Consider the following 16,520-nt stretch of genomic DNA (forward strand, 5'->3'; position numbering starts at 1 on the left):
TGCTTGTGTTGTGCAGCTCGGCGTCGGCGTCGGGGCCTCGGCTCGGCTCTCTGAAGTTCCCCAAAGCTGTGCTCGTTCGCTCCTTCAATTTCAAGTATTTAAATAATCATTAAGTTCCACATCTCATATTAAGAGTCGCTCATGTGGAAAATTGGTTCTTTGATTGGTGTAACTCCAATTACAGGGCAGCAAACAGCGCTCACATGGGACTAAGTGAGTAATTTCAACTAATTCATTCCCTGTTTTAAAGCCGTTTAGAGGTTCCTGGATGACAATCCTCTTAAAGGTTACTGCTGCTCTAAACATGTTTCCTGTTTTATTAGCCTGAAAGCAAAGCTAATAAAGGGATTTTATAGAATCGAAAAAGCCAATTTTCACCATTTAACTTGGTTTAGTTGAATATTAAATGAGATTAGAAACATTATTATGGTGAAACGACTCTCCAGGCCGACCTGTTTAGGTCGTTAGGACGCTTCAGACGCACTTGTTCCTGGAATGTGTCGCCTTCCTGCAGGGATATCTTTATGAAGCTAATCCTGGGGAGTGTTGCCCCCCCCCCCCCCCCCCCCCCCCCAGCTCAGAGAGGGTCAGCACCGGGCTGCACACGGGCGCGACATTTGGTGGAGTCGTGCCACGTTCCATTCACCTCGGAGGTCGGAGCTGGGAGTTATCGGCGTTCCAGTTACAGAAGTAGGGGAAACGAGTTGGCCACGCCCACGAAAGTGCTTGAGTTTATTTGCAATTCAGAATTTTTTTGATGCTTTGGTGAATAACATTTATCGTTGCTCAAAACACATGTTTAACAAAACTGAGATAGTTTAAGGGAGATAAGGTAAAAAACAGTACATTGAAATAATCTAATCTTCCAACTGGTTACCTTAATATTACAGCTTCCTTAAAGGAGGCGTTCATGTTGCAGAATATTTAAATTTTTTGAATGCAAAGTAAAATTAAAATTAGCTAATATTATTATTATTATAATGTTAAACTAAATTTAGGCTATTTAAGCTACACAAATAGTTAGTTATTGACTAGATAACTTGAACTAACTTTTTTACCACAATTATTTGCAGTGATGAAATCTACACAAGGCAAGAAAATGATAAAATATACAAAAATTTTGATTGAAAAAAAAAAATACCCCCAGTTTAGTGTTTTGATGGTGTCTCCCACCGTTTTAGTTTTAGCAGGCTATTGTTTTTAGCCGTTGCTAGCACGACAAAGGCCTGTAGTTCCCACATAACACGTGAAAAACAACACAATGACAGCGATTCAACGCATGCACATCAAAAACTACGACCAGTTTAGTGCAACGAAAACTAATCAGAGGCGCTGATAAATGGAATATTGCAGCAACTTCTAGTTACTGTTTACGCACTTAGTAAAGATTCTCTGGAAATTCTGCAGAAATTTCAACTTCTGAGCAGAAATCGAACGCACCATTAGTCCCAAGTTTTGATGCAAGCAGGATACAAACTGCGCTGACACGGTAGGCTTCGCTCCCTAGCGTGAAGCTCCAGGAACTGCCTCGTAGGACGTCTTTCATGGCCTTTTTTCTTGCTAAACGCTCAGGCCGCTGATTACAATCACGACGCACTGGAGGCAGTTTTTACCCTCGGAGAAATTTATGGACGTTGGTTCTTCTGAAATTAAAGTTCCAGCAAAATTTTTTTTTAGCTTTGCACATGAGAGCTTCAGCTGCACCGTCACACAGGTGTGTGTCTGTGTGTGTGTGTGTGTGTGTGTGTGTGTGTGTTAACCTGCCAGGAGAGGAGGGAGAAAATTGGCCCACGGACAGTTTGGCTTGCCACGCTAGCTGGCTGTGCTTCCTCAATAGCCTTCCTGCCACCACTGTGTGAATGTGATCACACTCATCCTCAGGTGTTCAGTGGGGGAGGGAGGGAGGGAGGGAGGGAATGGCAACCCCTCCTCCTCCTCCTCCTCCCTCTTCTCCCTGTTCCAAAAAGCCATACCCATTTCAGGGATCCACGCTGGAAGTCAAATTCCATTAATCAAATCATAGCGTAGCACGCTGCTGGAATAGCAACGAGCCGGCTGCATGCTAATGAGGCAGGAAGAGGATGTGGGAAGGGGGGAGGAAGGAGGACGAGGAGGTGGAGGAGGAGGAGGAGTGTGTGTTGGAGGGGAGGTTTCCACACGGTGCGATCGCCCAGAACCTCGCCGAAGGGGGAATGAGGGAACGCTTCAGGGGGGGAGAGGGAGGGAGAAGGGGGGAGGAGGAGGTGGAAGACAGAGGCCATTCTGTTCAGGCCGTTCCCCGGCCGCCCACAGGTCTGCTCACCTCTGCGTTTCCTGTCTGCGAGCATGCACAATTGCACATTTCAAAATGCTCATTGTTCGCCGATTCTGAGGTCTAACCTTTCATACACCTCACACACACACACACACACACATACATATCGAGTCCTGGTGGAAACCAGATGTTAGGTTCTCGTTCAGCGCGACCTCCACAGCGGCTCCTTAGTTTTTTTGCCGCGACGCAACGAAGCACAGAGGCGCATTCACGTCCTAAAGCCGGGGCCTGTTTTGGAAATGAAGCGCTTGTGAAATTCAAATTGTTGGTAATTTATTGAAACCATGGGTACGTGATTACAGACAGAAGTAAACAAAAGCAGCTCCTATTTTTATTTTTTTCCTCTTTTTTTTTTAACCAGTAACTGTTGATTCTGCCGCACGAGATGTTTTCCTTCCTCTCTTTTCCACGCAGCGTTACCACGTCTTATTTTTCCATTTTAGCTGATGCATATTTACAGTTTTTGTGTTTTTCTGCTACTAATTCAGCCTTTTATTCTCTTTTCTCCGGCCCTGTCGCAACCACCAGTGCATACGAGGTCCCTTCTTGCTGGGAGTCACTGATTCACATGATATTATGCATATTATGTTTGGCTGCTTCCTCTCGTGAAAGAGGCTTTTTTTTTTTAAATATAAACCCATGTAGTTAGTAATGGTATTTTATTTTTATTTTTTTTGCAGAAGTATGTTAACGTGACCTCCTTTTTGTCAAATTAATTATTCATGAGAACAGCACAAACACACATAACAGACCTTGAAAATGCAGCTTTTATTCAAATTATCTTCTTCTTCTTCTTCCTCTTCTCTACCTCTTTTCCGTACATTTTCCCCGGCTGCTTATTATTCTGACTTTGAAGAAGGATCACCGCCCCGTGGGCCATACTGCCCCCCCCCCTCACATCCCCCCTCCCCCCAATTAATAAGCCTTAATCGGTGCCAGCGTTTGACTGATGATCGCTCCCTGTAGATTAACCATCACTACGGGGATGGTTGGAATAATATTTAAAGCAATAATTGGAGTGCTAATGTATTTAAAGGCTCACGTCAACTTCCTAATCTCCTGGATTTGTTAGATAAGATCATGTCAGTCACCGTGTGTGTGTGTGTGTGTGTGTGTTGCTGCAGGCTGTTGAATATGAGCGTTCTCACGCCGAGCGCAGATTTGAAACATCGCTTTTGTGATTTTTTTTTTTTCGGTAGGAAATCGAGTCTGTATTTAAAAGGAAGTATAAGAATAGAGGCGGAAAGCAGACTGGTTAACACCCTTTAATGAAAACACTCGGGATCCAGCGCTTCTCCGTCAGTCTGTAAACATTCTCGCCGCTGTCAATCACATGGTTTCCTCCGCTGCCCCTGCAGCCAGGATATCCTGCGCTGTACGGTTATGAATTGTTACTGTGGGAGTAGGATTCGAGGGTCACTCCAGGCTGTTATTTACTCCAGAACTTTACATGACGGTGACGAATTGCGGCTGCAAAGACAAAAGCTCCAAAGTGTCCGGTTTAAGCAAAACGGGTCGCGATGTTTCGTAATACTGCAATAAAACTGAAAACCTCCTGCGTCGCGTAAATGAGATTTGCCACACGTCTGTTCCGGTGTCGCTCGTACAAAAGGAGCGATTAGCGTGAAACAACAAGCTTAGAGACGGCGGGAAACTTAATTAGCATTTAGCAAAACTGTGAGCTGTGGTGTCGCTTTCATTTACGCGACGCGTTCATCTCTTTACAACATCTCCAGCCTGTTATATCTATATTACATCTGACACTGGTCCTGGTGGAGAGTCTCACTCAGCCTTAGCGCCACTCAAACAACAACACAAACACCTGGGAAGTTCAGCTACTAAAACTGTAGCACGGCTAAAATGTCAACAGTCGGGGCCGGAGGAGGAGACGGATTAGGGATTAACCGAGGCCGCTGAGCTTTTCTCTGGACGTGGAGCTGCAGACTGGGCATCGAGCCACGCGGCGATGCCGGGCAGAGGATGAGGAGGACCCGCTGAGTGCTTTTTACACAAGATTAGGGCTGTAAGAGCAGAGGGGTCGGTCCAGCTAATGGAGCTCGTGCGTTGCAGCGCACATGAACGGAGGGTCGAGGAGGTAGGTGGGGATGGATCGAGGATTGTTGTCCCTTTTTAAAGCAACTTTCTTTTTGTTTTTCTTTCAGCGAGCGAAGCCGGGACCGCCACAAGTCGCGCAGCAAAGACAGCCGCTCGGAAAAGTCCGTGACGATTAACACGCCGCCCGCCGAGCCGCTGCTGGGCGACTCATCTGTCCGGGGGGAGCAGGTCCAGGTAAGACTCAACGCTGGCTTTCATATAGTGGAGTACCAAGCTACTCCAGAAAGCCATCTCTACTCACAAGATGGGTAACTCTGGTTGTCCGATTTATAAAGGATTAGGAGCACAAGAGATTCATCAGTCAAAATGAGCTGGAATGATAATTGTGGTGATGAGCCCGGGCCGGGACGGGCCATCTGGTGTTTCGGGGGAAAAGCCAGCAGGGCCAGTCCACTTTTGGCGAGGTCTGGGTTTGTCGCTTTCAGGAAGTCTGTTGCTGGCGAAATCTCTGCAGCAGGATGCGTCTTTGGGCAGTAAAACTTTGTCTGTTTTGACAAAAGCAAACTCGGATTTGCGCGGACCGGGTCAGTTACTAACACCTGGCTGCGCATGAACCGGTGGCCCCCCCCTTCAGAAATGGATCAGGCCAAGCCAGAACGGCGGCTTAGCTGGGTTTGACTGTGTCAGAATTGAAACTCTGCCCTCAGAAATCATGCTGACTAATGCGGGGAGCAAGAGCAAAGTATGGATTATGCCATGGATTATTTTATAAAAGAGAAATATAAGGTAAGGAAGCTGTTTGTCGCGTTATATTTCTAGCGCCTGCACCAAGTGGAAAGCCGACTGAGTCTGTGTTTTTATTTCACGTACCAGACAGACATTTGATTATTTTACTTGGATTCAGATAAAAGCCAGAAAGTCAAATAACAGGCCGGTGGATCAGATGATCAGATAGCGCCGTGTTAGCTCTGCTGCTTGGCTGCACACCGGCATGTTAAGACGTGAACTTCCAGGTAGCGCTCGGCCGGCTCCTTCCAATAACAGTCATGGGGAAAGGAAGCGAATAACAGGCAGTTTATTTTCTTAAATTTTTTTTTTATTCCCGACAAAAGGATATTTGCTTTAATGATCCTTAAATAAAGAGAACGGTTAAGCTGTAGCTGGCCAATATTCAAAATAACTTAACTGGGCAATGGGCAGTAACCATCTTTCCTCCTCAGCAACAAGAAGCACTATAGAGAGTATGTGTGACGTCACAGCAACCGATGTCTCCATGGTTACGGCCACTGAGCGGCAAAAAGTGACAGTTGAACATGGAGGTTAGCAGCATTAGCTTGAATCATCATAGGCTTTAATAGCGTCTAAATTGTAAAATGAGTTAAAAAAAAAAGGTGAAGAGATGTTGTGCGATTGAAAAGCAGTCAGATATATTTTTACAGGTATCTGCCAAAGAAAAGAGAAGTAAATGGATCGCTGCATTAGAAGAAACAGCTGCAATTCAGGCACAGAAACCGGGTGTTGTGGTTCACATTTAGTGTCAGCTAATATTAATTTATGCTGTATTTTTTTGGTGAAGTCCGACCTTAAGTTACTTCTTAAGCTACTGTCAGATAAGTTTGTGGATGTTGTTGTTTTGGCGGGAAAACGTAATATTTCTGATCACTCCTCGTCGTCCTTTTAACGCTACAGTATCGTATGGCTAACGCTACTTCTCAGTGAAGCTCTTAGCATTAGCACAATGTATTTAGCTACATTTATCATAACTGAAATGACCTTAAACACACTTTTCCAAATCCACACTAGTTCATATGGATCATTGTTGAGTCCAGTTGTTCTTAATTTGACCCATTTTTCCCGGTCTCGCTCTATTTACTGATACATTTCACTGTGTTTTTGTGCGATCACTACATACCCTCTATTACAATACACTAAGCTAGCTGTATTACCCTGAATAGTCCATTTTATACTTGTTTGCTGTGGCCAGAATCATTATGTTGCCAAATAGTTTGTTCATCCGTCGAATTGATCATGTCCATTCACTGCCATAACTCAACTGGTGACACAGGTCTTCAATTTCTTATGTATTGGAGCCGTGTGGATTGTGAAGAGCCCGCGTGGTGATGTTCGAGACACTTGAGTCTTCTGTTCGGCTCCGGTGTCAAATGCTAAAAGGTCTGCGCTCGAAGCACTTTTCCTTTGTTTCTCATCGACCCGTTCTCAAACACAGTCACACACCAATTGCGGAAGCGGTCATGCAAGGTGCTCGGCCGCCCTTTGGGCACGACGTGGGGTTTAGCGTCTTGCCTCGGGACGCGTCGCCGGGGAGCGAACCACTCCACCACCTGAACCGCGGCAGCACGTGACCGAGTCGCTTTGTTTCGCGGTTTTGAGCTTCGCGGAGTTAAAAACAACTCCTCGGCTCAGTCAGTCATGGCAGCTCAAGGGACTGACCCCTTTGCTTATGTCTGTGCGTGGCCTACTTTACCACTGTTCACATCTGCCGTCCACCTCCGTCAACGCGTTTGCAGATATTAAACTGGAGCAGGAACGTGCCACGGGGCAGAGATAAATGCATTCAGCGGATGAATTGATGGGGATTTTAACACACACAAAGCTTGGGCTGGGCGACCAGTTCTTCTAGCCAAACCGTCTGGAAGAGCGGTGCTCATCAAGTGTTCGGCTTAAGCGGCTGGAAGGAAAGATGACAAACGCGCACGTGCAGACGCTTCGGCGTTTTACCATCAGTCGCTGACCTAGTTGGCGCCGACTTTCCCTCGTTAGAGCTCATGTATGTGTTTTTTTTTTTTATTTATTTCTTTTTCATCTGCATATCGCGTCTAATTTTAACCAACAGCCCAGTCATCCTTCGCCTTTTCCTCTTCATGTCTTATTCATGCCGTGGCCTGCAGTAGCGCTGCTTTCTGGGCGGGGAGCGCTTGGCTTTAGTTTGAGTAATCAGGGCCACTGATTCTGCAGAGGCTCGGCACAAATCCCCGCTGTGTTTCTGTGCGTGTGCGTGCGCTTTCTGTCTGTCATATGCTTCTGTGTGTGAATGTTTTTCTTCTTTTGTGTGTGTGTGTGTGTCTGCGTCAGCCTCGTCTCAGTGTCTCAGTATGCCGCGCTGCGCTCATTACTCAGCTGCTGGGACTTAATCAGAGCCTTTGCTGACGGAGCGGCGCGTTGCTTCGGGCTGGGATGTCCTCGCCATCCAGCTGAAAAGTGTCGCGTGATGCCATCACCGGGAGAGTTATATAAGCGACGAGGGGCCGTGACACACGTAGATGTGTGGGAAAACGCTACACGAGGCCGAGTTCAGCAGCAAAGCGGGCAGAGACGTTAAGAGGATTTGCCCGCTGTTGAGAGCTGGTGTTTGGATGTGTACGTCTCGACACTTGGCAACGAGGATTCGGAAAAACAAAAGACATATTAAAACAAATGGAAGCCACATTTATAGGAAAGGTTTAATTGCCCTTGGATTTTGTCATGTTTGAATAAAGCCAGGCTGAGTTAAACTATTTCCAACCTCAATGCTAAGCTAAACATTCATATTTTGTTTCGTGAATTCAGGCAGCATCAGTTTGGGATCTAGTGAATTTGGAGGGATGCAGCTCACGACTAATTTAATAGTCAACCAGTCAAACTCACGTAGCATGTGAAGCTGTATGTGTTGTTCACTACTAAAAACTGACGTAACCACCACTTCCTAAAAGCACGATATTTGGTCTCCTGGTTTTTTAGACCACAGAGATTTACAATTATTACAAGTGAGATGGTCAAAACATGGATTGCATTGTTAGATTTTCCTGCATGGCCCCACCAGAATTACCAAAGTAATGTCGCCACTGAGTGTTTTTATATTTTAAGAGTGAAAGACAAAATGCTCAGTCACATGTTGTTCAGAGGTTAATGCTGCCACCTAAACAGTGTTGGAAAAGTTGTCCAATCAGAGAACTCGGTCCGTCCCATGACGAAAACACGTAGCTCTACTTTGGTACTAAAAGACCAAATGACTAAGATAATCAAACAGCTAATAGTAAAATTACTACTCACAGTCACATGGAAATTCAGAATAATGTCAATGGAACAGTTTATTGAAATACAATAACAATGAAACACAATCAAGAAAGCAATAACAATGAAATAAATTCAAAAAAATGTAAATGAAAATGGTGGAGTGGAGCTGAAACTCCAGTAGAGTCTCATGTAACCCAACAGAGGCAGCAGCTTTCTCAACACCACCAAAATAAACACTAAGTAATGAAAAAAGCTAAAATTCGATAAAGCTAAAATTCGATAAAGCTAAAATTGAATAAAGCTAAAATTGAAAGAAACTACAATTGAAAAAAGCTAAAATGTCATGAACGGAAATGACGCAAAACGCCGTTGCCGTCGCATGACCAACAAGTTCACACTAAATAACACAAATGAACTTAGTAAAACACTAAGCAATGAAAAATACTAAAATTGAATAAAGCTACAATTGAATAAAGCTAAAATTGAAAGAAACTACAATTGAATAAAGCTAAAATGTCATGAACGGAAATGACGTAAAACGCCGTTGCCGTCGCATGACCAACAAGTTCACACTAAATAACACAAATGAACTTAGTAAAACACTAAGCAATGAAAAATACTAAAATTGAATAAAGCTAAAATTCGATAAAGCTAAAATTCGATAAGCTAAAATTGAATAAAGCTAAAATTGAAAGAAACTACAATTGGAAAAAGCTAAAATGTCATGAACGGAAATGACGTGAAACGCCGTTGCCGTCGCATGACCAACAAGTTCACACTAAATACCACAAAATGAAAATGAAATGAATAATGAATACAACAATGTAAATGTAAACAAACTTGAAGTAAAATGGAAAACTATGAAAACAAAGTAAAAGTGAATAAAAACCAAATGAAACCAGACTAAAGAAAATGAACATGAGCAAAAATGCCATGCAGGGAAATGACGCGAAACACGCCACAGCAAATGAGCTACACGCATGGACCGCGAAATAAAAATGAAAGCAAATGAACCAAAAATAGAACAATGAAAGCCCAAATGGAGAAGGAGCGCTGGATGGAGGTTCAGGTGCGGTAGTTGCAGGTTCAGGTGCAGTAGTTGCAGGTTCAGGTGCGGTAGTTGCAGGTTCAGGTGCGGTAGTTGCAGGTTCAGGTGCAGGTGGAGGGGGTGGAGCCACAGCAGATGTAGTCTCGGTTTGGTGGACTACAGGGATGGACGACTCCGGTTCCTCTGTTGCATCCTGGGTACTACTCCACAGCACTGGTGGTTCAGCAATGGTGCCAAGACAGTCTGGGAGAAACAGCGAACAGATTTCTTCCACTGCCACATCAACGATGGTGTTCAGCAGCTCTGCAGCGAACCAGTTCAGACTCTTCTTCAAGACGTCTTCGGTGAAGGCCTGTCTGACTTTGTCCCGGATAGACCGGACCATGACGTCTCGTATGGCGCGAGTGAACTTGACGCGCATGGATGTGGACGACAGAGCAGCGTAGACCCGGTCCTCTACGGCTTTGGTGACTCCAACAGCCATTTTGCAGAGCTTCTTGGAGGGCATGTCCACACAAAGGTTTGGAGGAAGGTCCCAGAAGCCCTGCAGGACTTTGGGAACCACCTCCGCCACCACCTGCCATGGTTCATGCTGTTTGGAGCCGGGGGCCTCAAACTGCTTCTCCGTCAGCCTCCTGGCAAACTGCTTGGCCATGCTGATGATCGTGGGGTGTCTGTGGGTTACAGATATTCAGAGTTAGTTTTAGGGAACGACACAAACACCACAACCAGAGAACTTCACTGAGAAGAAATGATTGGTGGATGTAACTTACTGGAAGTTGGGAGGCATGGGCTCTGAAGTGTGGAGGAAACTTCTGGCTTCATACTCCACATCTCTGTTTTTCATGCTGTTGCACACATTCCACACCTGAAACAAGAAAAGAAAAGGGGTGTTGAGCAGATTGAACATATTTAGAAAAAGAAGTGAATTAAGTATAAGTTGAATTCAAACTAGTGTTCAGAGCGTGTCCTTACCAGCCGGGCAAGAGGTTTGTCGTAGGTCTCATGGAAGCCGTCCATTTGGAATTCCCACATCCTACAAACACAAAGAAAAGTTTAATCTTTACAGTTCCTTATGATGAGCATAGTAAAAGTCAGTGTTTCTCGAATACTCACTGGATTCTCAGAGTCTCCTTGCTCTCCTCCATCAGCAGCTCAATCATATCTTCAACAGATACCTTGGGCGAGAGGCGTTTGTTCTGTTGAAGCCTCAAAAGTTCGGCTATAAGTGCAGTCTAGATAAAAGCAGAGATCAGACGGGTTAATACCTTATCTTGTATATATTATATAGAGGTAGATATAGAAGACTTGAAACTGTAGAGGATCTTACATAGCACTTGTAGGAACCGCGATGCCAGCAGGTCTGAAGAGGTTGCTCGTAGACCGTGGTGTCAAAGAACACCTGTGGAAAAAAAGGTCAGTTTGTTCATTAGATCATTTTTGTACTTATATTTCATATTAACTACATCTGAAAATGTTTAGAATCAGACTGAAGACACTTGAACTGATCCGTACCTTGATGGGGCTGTAGATGCCTCTGCTTCCTTGGGTGAACGCCATGGATAGGATAGGGCGTCTGAATACTGGAAAGTGACTAAAGTAACGACGAATGTCTCACAACGAGTCGGACGAAACGCGTGAAAGCACTCAGGAAACGCTCGATACACAAGTGTACGGAGTGACTTCGGGATGAAGAATGAAGAATGTTTGACAGGTTGGTGAACAACGGAACTGTGGCTTTGATGTGTTGATATGACGACGACATTCTAGAACTCCTGTAGATGACCTTTGACCCAGATACACAGCTGCAATAAGACACTGTGGAATGAGCCCATTGACCAGTGATCACTGGGCGTTGTAGTAAACATGTGTATTTGTATGGAGGACCAGAAGTGAAACTAAAACATTTTACCTACCAATAATTAGATGTTGCAATATAAACCGGCATTACTTAATCTAATTATACCTGTTAATGGTCAAATAAAAGTTTTAAGTACACAGTCATTTATTATTATGTGTTTTAATGGGTTGTGGCTGATCGGTGTAAACTCCAATGCCTCACCCAGCATGATCTCTTCCTTTGTAGCGGCAGCATCGCTCGATGTGTTGGAACAGAACGGTTCCAGGAGGTTGTTTCAGTTTCAGGAGCGCGGCCAACGCTCGGGGCGGTATTCTAATGCGTGAAAAATACACTGTTCATCAGCAAGAAAAATCTTTATGTTGGTAACAGTAGACGTCCGCTTGAGCATTATTTGAATAAATGGATGTTTAGGGACAACAATGGAGGAGAGTAAAGCCTGGGTGTGGGGTTTCTATTGATAGGCTGACACTGAGTGAGTAACTGGGTCAGTTTATGCTGCTGGTCATTCGATATGTTTTTGTAGTAAGAGGTAGTGCTTAACCAAGACAAATGTGTTGGTTTTAACCGTCGTTGACATCAGCAAATGGAGGCACAAAGTGGAGCTGGTGCAGGTGCAGCTTAGAGAAATAAACTTATATGCAATTTGTTTGTTTGCTCTGTGAATCAGTGCAAACAAACACTGGGCCGGGGGCCCGTGTGAACATTGCGCAGAGATCAGGTGCGCTCTCACGGGCAATTTGGCTCCGAACGCACTCGAACTCGCGTGTGTTTTTGTGTCGGCTGGCGTGTGATTGCGCAACGCCTCGAATTTAGCCGACGCTTTCACGCCGAGTTCTTGTCGTTTCTCTCGGGGATCACGTCCGCATCGTTTCCACGTGAGCGTTTACCTCAGACGACACACTGACGCTGTTTACGACCGAAACTTCCCGCTCGACTCCCCAAACTCGGTGCGTCTCGGTTCATTTGACCCATTTAAACTCAACCGCATCGTGATTTCAGCCGTTCCCGTGCTAGAAGCATACGTTGGTACGCACGGCACGGGACCGGACCTTAGCTCAGGTAGCTCCACTTCCTCTGACTCCCACCACGGACGGACGAGCAGCCATGTCGGATTCTTGGAGGAGGCGGAGCGTTTCCGTTCACGCTTGGGACCGCTGCTCTGTGGTGAGTGCCTCCTGGCTTAGGTTCGGTTATGTCGGTGCTCTGCTGTAAGCTGCGTGTCACGTCCAGGCTGCAGACTCGTAAGACGAGAGAGGAATGAACTCTTTTAGTCTCTTAGCAGCAGCTTTAGAGATAAAGGAAGAAGATGCATCAAAGGTCAAACTTGCTCAAGGGGCGTTTGATTCTGTTTCACCCAGAACTCAGTTCTTGTCTAAAAACTCAAAGCTCTTGGATTTTTTCTTGCTTTGCTTTGGGTTTGCTTTATACAGTTACATTAAATTATGATCAGAAAACATACACTTAGTAGTAGCACGCCTTCTTTGTTGGTTTTTATAAACGAATCCCATGAGAAGGTAATGGACAGGTTGTACACATGTATCCGTGTCGGTGGCTGCACTACGACACCTCGGTGCTCACTGGGTCAGAAGCAATGGAGGGAGAGTGGTGCTGAGGCAAGAGACGAGCAGAGGAGGGAGGAGGGAGGGAGGGAGAGCCTGGAGGGAAGGAGGGAAGGAGGGAGGATAAACACATCATTGGGTGAGAGGGAATGGCTCCAAATTGGTGTGTTATTCCTCCACTGTCTCCTCACTGGGCTCAGATGTTTATTTACTGAACTCTTTAACTCCCTCTCAATCTGCCCATCTATCCTTTTATCCCCCCTCCTCCTCCTCCTCATCCATCCATCCATCCATCCATCTATCCCTGCTGCTTTCAGGACGGCCACGTGATTGTCTCCTCACCCCCCCTCCCTCCTTCCCTCCCTCCTCAGCTCCTCTGTACTCTCCCCTCGCTCTCTTGTCTTTCTCCATAAAGCTCCTTACATTATGTGGCAAGCGAGCGCACACTCCCATACAATACTTCCTGAGGCGTGATGGGAGAGATTTCTATATAAAGATGATGGATGAAGCGAGGGGCTGGGCAGCGGATGAGGAGGGAGTCAGGGAGGTCATCCTCACACTCAGTACCGGGACGGACCGGGGGGGAAGAAAGCAGTGAGTGACGACGGACAGAGCGTTGGTCGCGGTTAAGTTTGGTACGATGCAGTCGCCGACGGTGATGGAGGCGGGGGATGAATTGTTGCAGGTGCTTGAGGTTTTTGAGACTTTAGAGGAGACGAAGGGAGTGATCGTCACCACGGTGCAAGGCGACTCTTACGCCAAACCACTTCCAGTTGCGAGCTGTGGGCCAGAGGCTAAACTAAGCGAGGTAAGGCTGACAGGTCCAGCTTCCTAGTGTACTTCCTGACTCTACAGTAAATTAAAATACGCTTTACTAACACTGAATTTTTCATTCTGCATTAACTATAGATGTCTGGTTTTCCAGCGAAGTGGTGCTTGATTTCTGTGTAAATGCATTCGCATGAACCGGGTGTTTGTGCGTGTATTTGCTGTTTTAAATGGCAACAATTTAGTACAGTGTGCGACTAATGTGAAAAGGAGAGTTTACGTCGTTCTTCTCACCACTTAAATGTGTTATTCTCTCTGTTTCTGGTCTCCAGGAACCTTTTAATCGAAAAAGTCCTCCTATGATATGGTGTCGGCATCCTCTACAGCTAGCATTAGCTAAACCCTTATCTGGTAACACGCCATTTGGTTTTCATTATAGGGCGTGTTTCAACCAGTGTAGAGAATAAAAAACCTCAGCACACATCTGAATAGTCCAATCTGGTCCATTTTGGCATCTGAACCTCATCCGTCATAACCCAACCTTACTATTAATGTTTGCTTTTCCCATTTGGTGCTCAAACAAATACATGACTCACGCATTAGAGCACTTCTTCTGCTCGTATTTTGCTCCGTTTCGGGTCTCCTGAATAAAATATCTTGAATTAATAAATGCTTTTTTGTCGCTAACATTGTGCGTCTCCTGACGGTTGCATACAGTTGAATTTAAGAGCTTTCTTACTTGGGGACGGTTGCATTCCTACATGTCAATGGCGTTCACAGAGGCAAACATTATGAAAAATGCATGAATCTGTGGTGTAGTTTACGTAACTGTTGGATTGACTCTTTGAATCAGAGGGATAGATTTAACACAACTTTTCATTCAGTGGCATTAGCTTCCTGCGTCACGTTAAACCAGAGTCTTGGCATCGCCATATCGTCACAATCATCATAATCCATCCCACACCAGCTACTGTCCGGCTCTCAATCCCCTATTGTCTAACCTAATCTAACCTCTATCCTGCAAATTAATCAAGGAAACCCTTTTTTTCAACGCTGCCCTTCCTTGTCCTGACAAGCTCTTGGCAGCCACACACACAAGCTGTCCACACTGCAAACAAAGGTGGTTTGGAATGGCTCTAAAGAGCTTTGAGATGCATGTTGCTATATTTTACACACACACACATACACACACCTTGCCTCCCAGGAGTGGGTAGAGTGCACTTGTTCCCGCACCAAGCGAGGGGCTTTGTTTGCAGCGCTCTAATAGCTCGACAACAGAAAACAGGCTTTTAGGGGATATTTTATTTACAGTGAGAGACAATAGCTGTTATTTATACTTTGGTGTAGATAGGAGGCAAACAAATGCCCCATTGAAAGCTTTGTAAATGCATGTTGGCTGACATGCAAGGGCAAAGAAGTGTGCTATATGCAGTATACTTGCATAGAGCACACACTTTTCCTGTGGCACCAGTCTAATAATTTCTTAGCTGTGTTTATCGGTGGAAGGGGACGGGTTCAGGTTATTCGTGGGATGGGAAAGTTGAATAGTTTAGTGTGTTTCTGTGAGCTATCTCAGCTCTTAAGCACGTCTTCAGGTCATTTTGTGCAAAATATGTTGATTTCCCTGACTTCAACTCCAGAAGATTAGCTGGAAAATGCTGAAAGTGTCATCCTCTTTATCATCACAACCACCCTGAGGACTTCTTTTTGAGTCAGGGCCCCAACTGCGTTTCGCAATTTGATGCATCAAATGTCCTGCTGGATGTGTTTAAAGCCGCGTTACTGGGCTGCAGCGCTTAGTTTGCAGCCAAATGTTTTATCTGAGAAATACTTTGATGGCACATTCTGCTTCTTATCATGCTGCTCTTGCCTCTGCTTAATGCTGCCATGTTTTATTACTGGGTTGAATGTGATGGACAGAGCGATTTCCTCAAGAGTTGGCCCGTACAGTGTTGCTTTAGGCACAGTAGTTTTTCTTTATTTTGTGGGTGGTTCACAGATTCCCAGTCTTGCATATAAGGAAAGAGTGTGTGAAATATCACAAGCTAGCTGCCACCCCCTTCAGATTTCTGTTCTTTCTGTCTTAAGGCCAAGTTCAGTCCAACTACCACCTGGTTTGAGCTTCTGTTAGTTCATGAACAGACACAAGAACATGAGTCAAACCGAAAAGGACGGACCACTCCCTTAAACTCAGACTACCGAGCACAAAAGACAAGGCTATCCTCTTGTGCTGACACAATGTCCAGTGTTGTCCAATGATCTCCTCAATTGTGTTGCTTTTAAGCCTTCCCAACCAGGTAGTATCTGTTAAAAAAAAGTGTTGCTATTGCTTTTGATCACTGACGTTGAACTCCTTGCTAATTTGCAGTACTAACCCTAACTCTTTCTTATCTGTTGACCAAGAAAACTCTTAATTTTTAAGGTTGGACATTGAATTTGATCAATTCTTTTTTGATTATTAGTATATTTTGGAGGGAATGTACAGTCTTTCCAGACCCAGACGATCCTACCTTTATTGCATCCATATAGTCCCATATCTTTGAAGATCAACTATGGAGGCCTGTTCTCTGAACCAGTGCCTTTGAAAAATATAAGTTTACTGAAGTAGAATCTATTGTCGCCATCATTTATTTATCTTCAAAACATGCCAGCTCTTCAGTGTGTCCTGCCAGAGCTTGTGATGTTCACTATCTTTGCGGCGTTGTTAGTGTGGTCGGCAGAGTGCAACACATTGTTGCATGAAATATCCTCTTGTGTTTTTCAGGAAACCTTAGACGAGTGCAGTTTGCTCCACACAGCACGACTATAATACGTATAAGTTAAGAACTGGATGTTGGCGTCAAGGTAGTTCAGTGGCGGACGTTTTTAAAGGTGAACGTTTGGAAAATGGTTTGAATTGTT

General features: G+C 45.0%; 2 protein-coding genes across 5 annotated transcripts in view; one reads left to right on the plus strand and one right to left on the minus strand.

Moving 5' to 3' along the window:
- LOC125000788 (vang-like protein 1) overlaps positions 1-16,520 on the plus strand; it is a 48,935-nt gene that overhangs the window by 10,284 nt on the left and 22,131 nt on the right. For 2 of the 4 annotated variants that reach the window (XM_047576471.1, XM_047576472.1), the window contains exon 3: positions 4,477-4,603. In XM_047576471.1, the coding sequence (XP_047432427.1) occupies positions 4,477-4,603 (127 nt within the window). Of the gene's footprint in view, positions 1-4,476; positions 4,604-5,002; positions 5,156-13,464; positions 13,660-16,520 lie in introns of those variants that run through there. The other 2 variants (XM_047576474.1, XM_047576473.1) reach the window with 2 other exon arrangements.
- On the minus strand, positions 8,978-10,663 carry LOC125000802. Its single transcript, XM_047576488.1, has 4 exons — positions 10,548-10,663; positions 10,407-10,467; positions 10,205-10,299; positions 8,978-10,105 (listed from the first exon to the last, which is right to left on the minus strand). Exons 1-4 carry the CDS (start codon positions 10,592-10,594, stop codon positions 9,157-9,159), a joined length of 1,152 nt encoding a protein of 383 aa, XP_047432444.1. The 5' UTR covers positions 10,595-10,663; the 3' UTR covers positions 8,978-9,156.

This window comes from Mugil cephalus, chromosome 23 (genome assembly GCF_022458985.1).
Source record: "Mugil cephalus isolate CIBA_MC_2020 chromosome 23, CIBA_Mcephalus_1.1, whole genome shotgun sequence".
NCBI lineage: Eukaryota > Metazoa > Chordata > Actinopteri > Mugiliformes > Mugilidae > Mugil > Mugil cephalus.

Excerpts from the sequence above, each read along its gene's own strand:
- LOC125000802 (XM_047576488.1), bottom strand. The coding sequence starts at position 10,594 with ATGATTGAGCTGCTGATGGAGGAGAGCAAGGAGACTCTGAGAATCCA. Across the intron at positions 10,468-10,547 it reads AAGGAGACTCTGAGAATCCA|GATGTGGGAATTCCAAATGG; the intron begins GTGAGTATTCGA and ends TTGTGTTTGTAG. Across the intron at positions 10,106-10,204 it reads CCCATGCCTCCCAACTTCCA|ACACCCCACGATCATCAGCA; the intron begins GTAAGTTACATC and ends TGTAACCCACAG.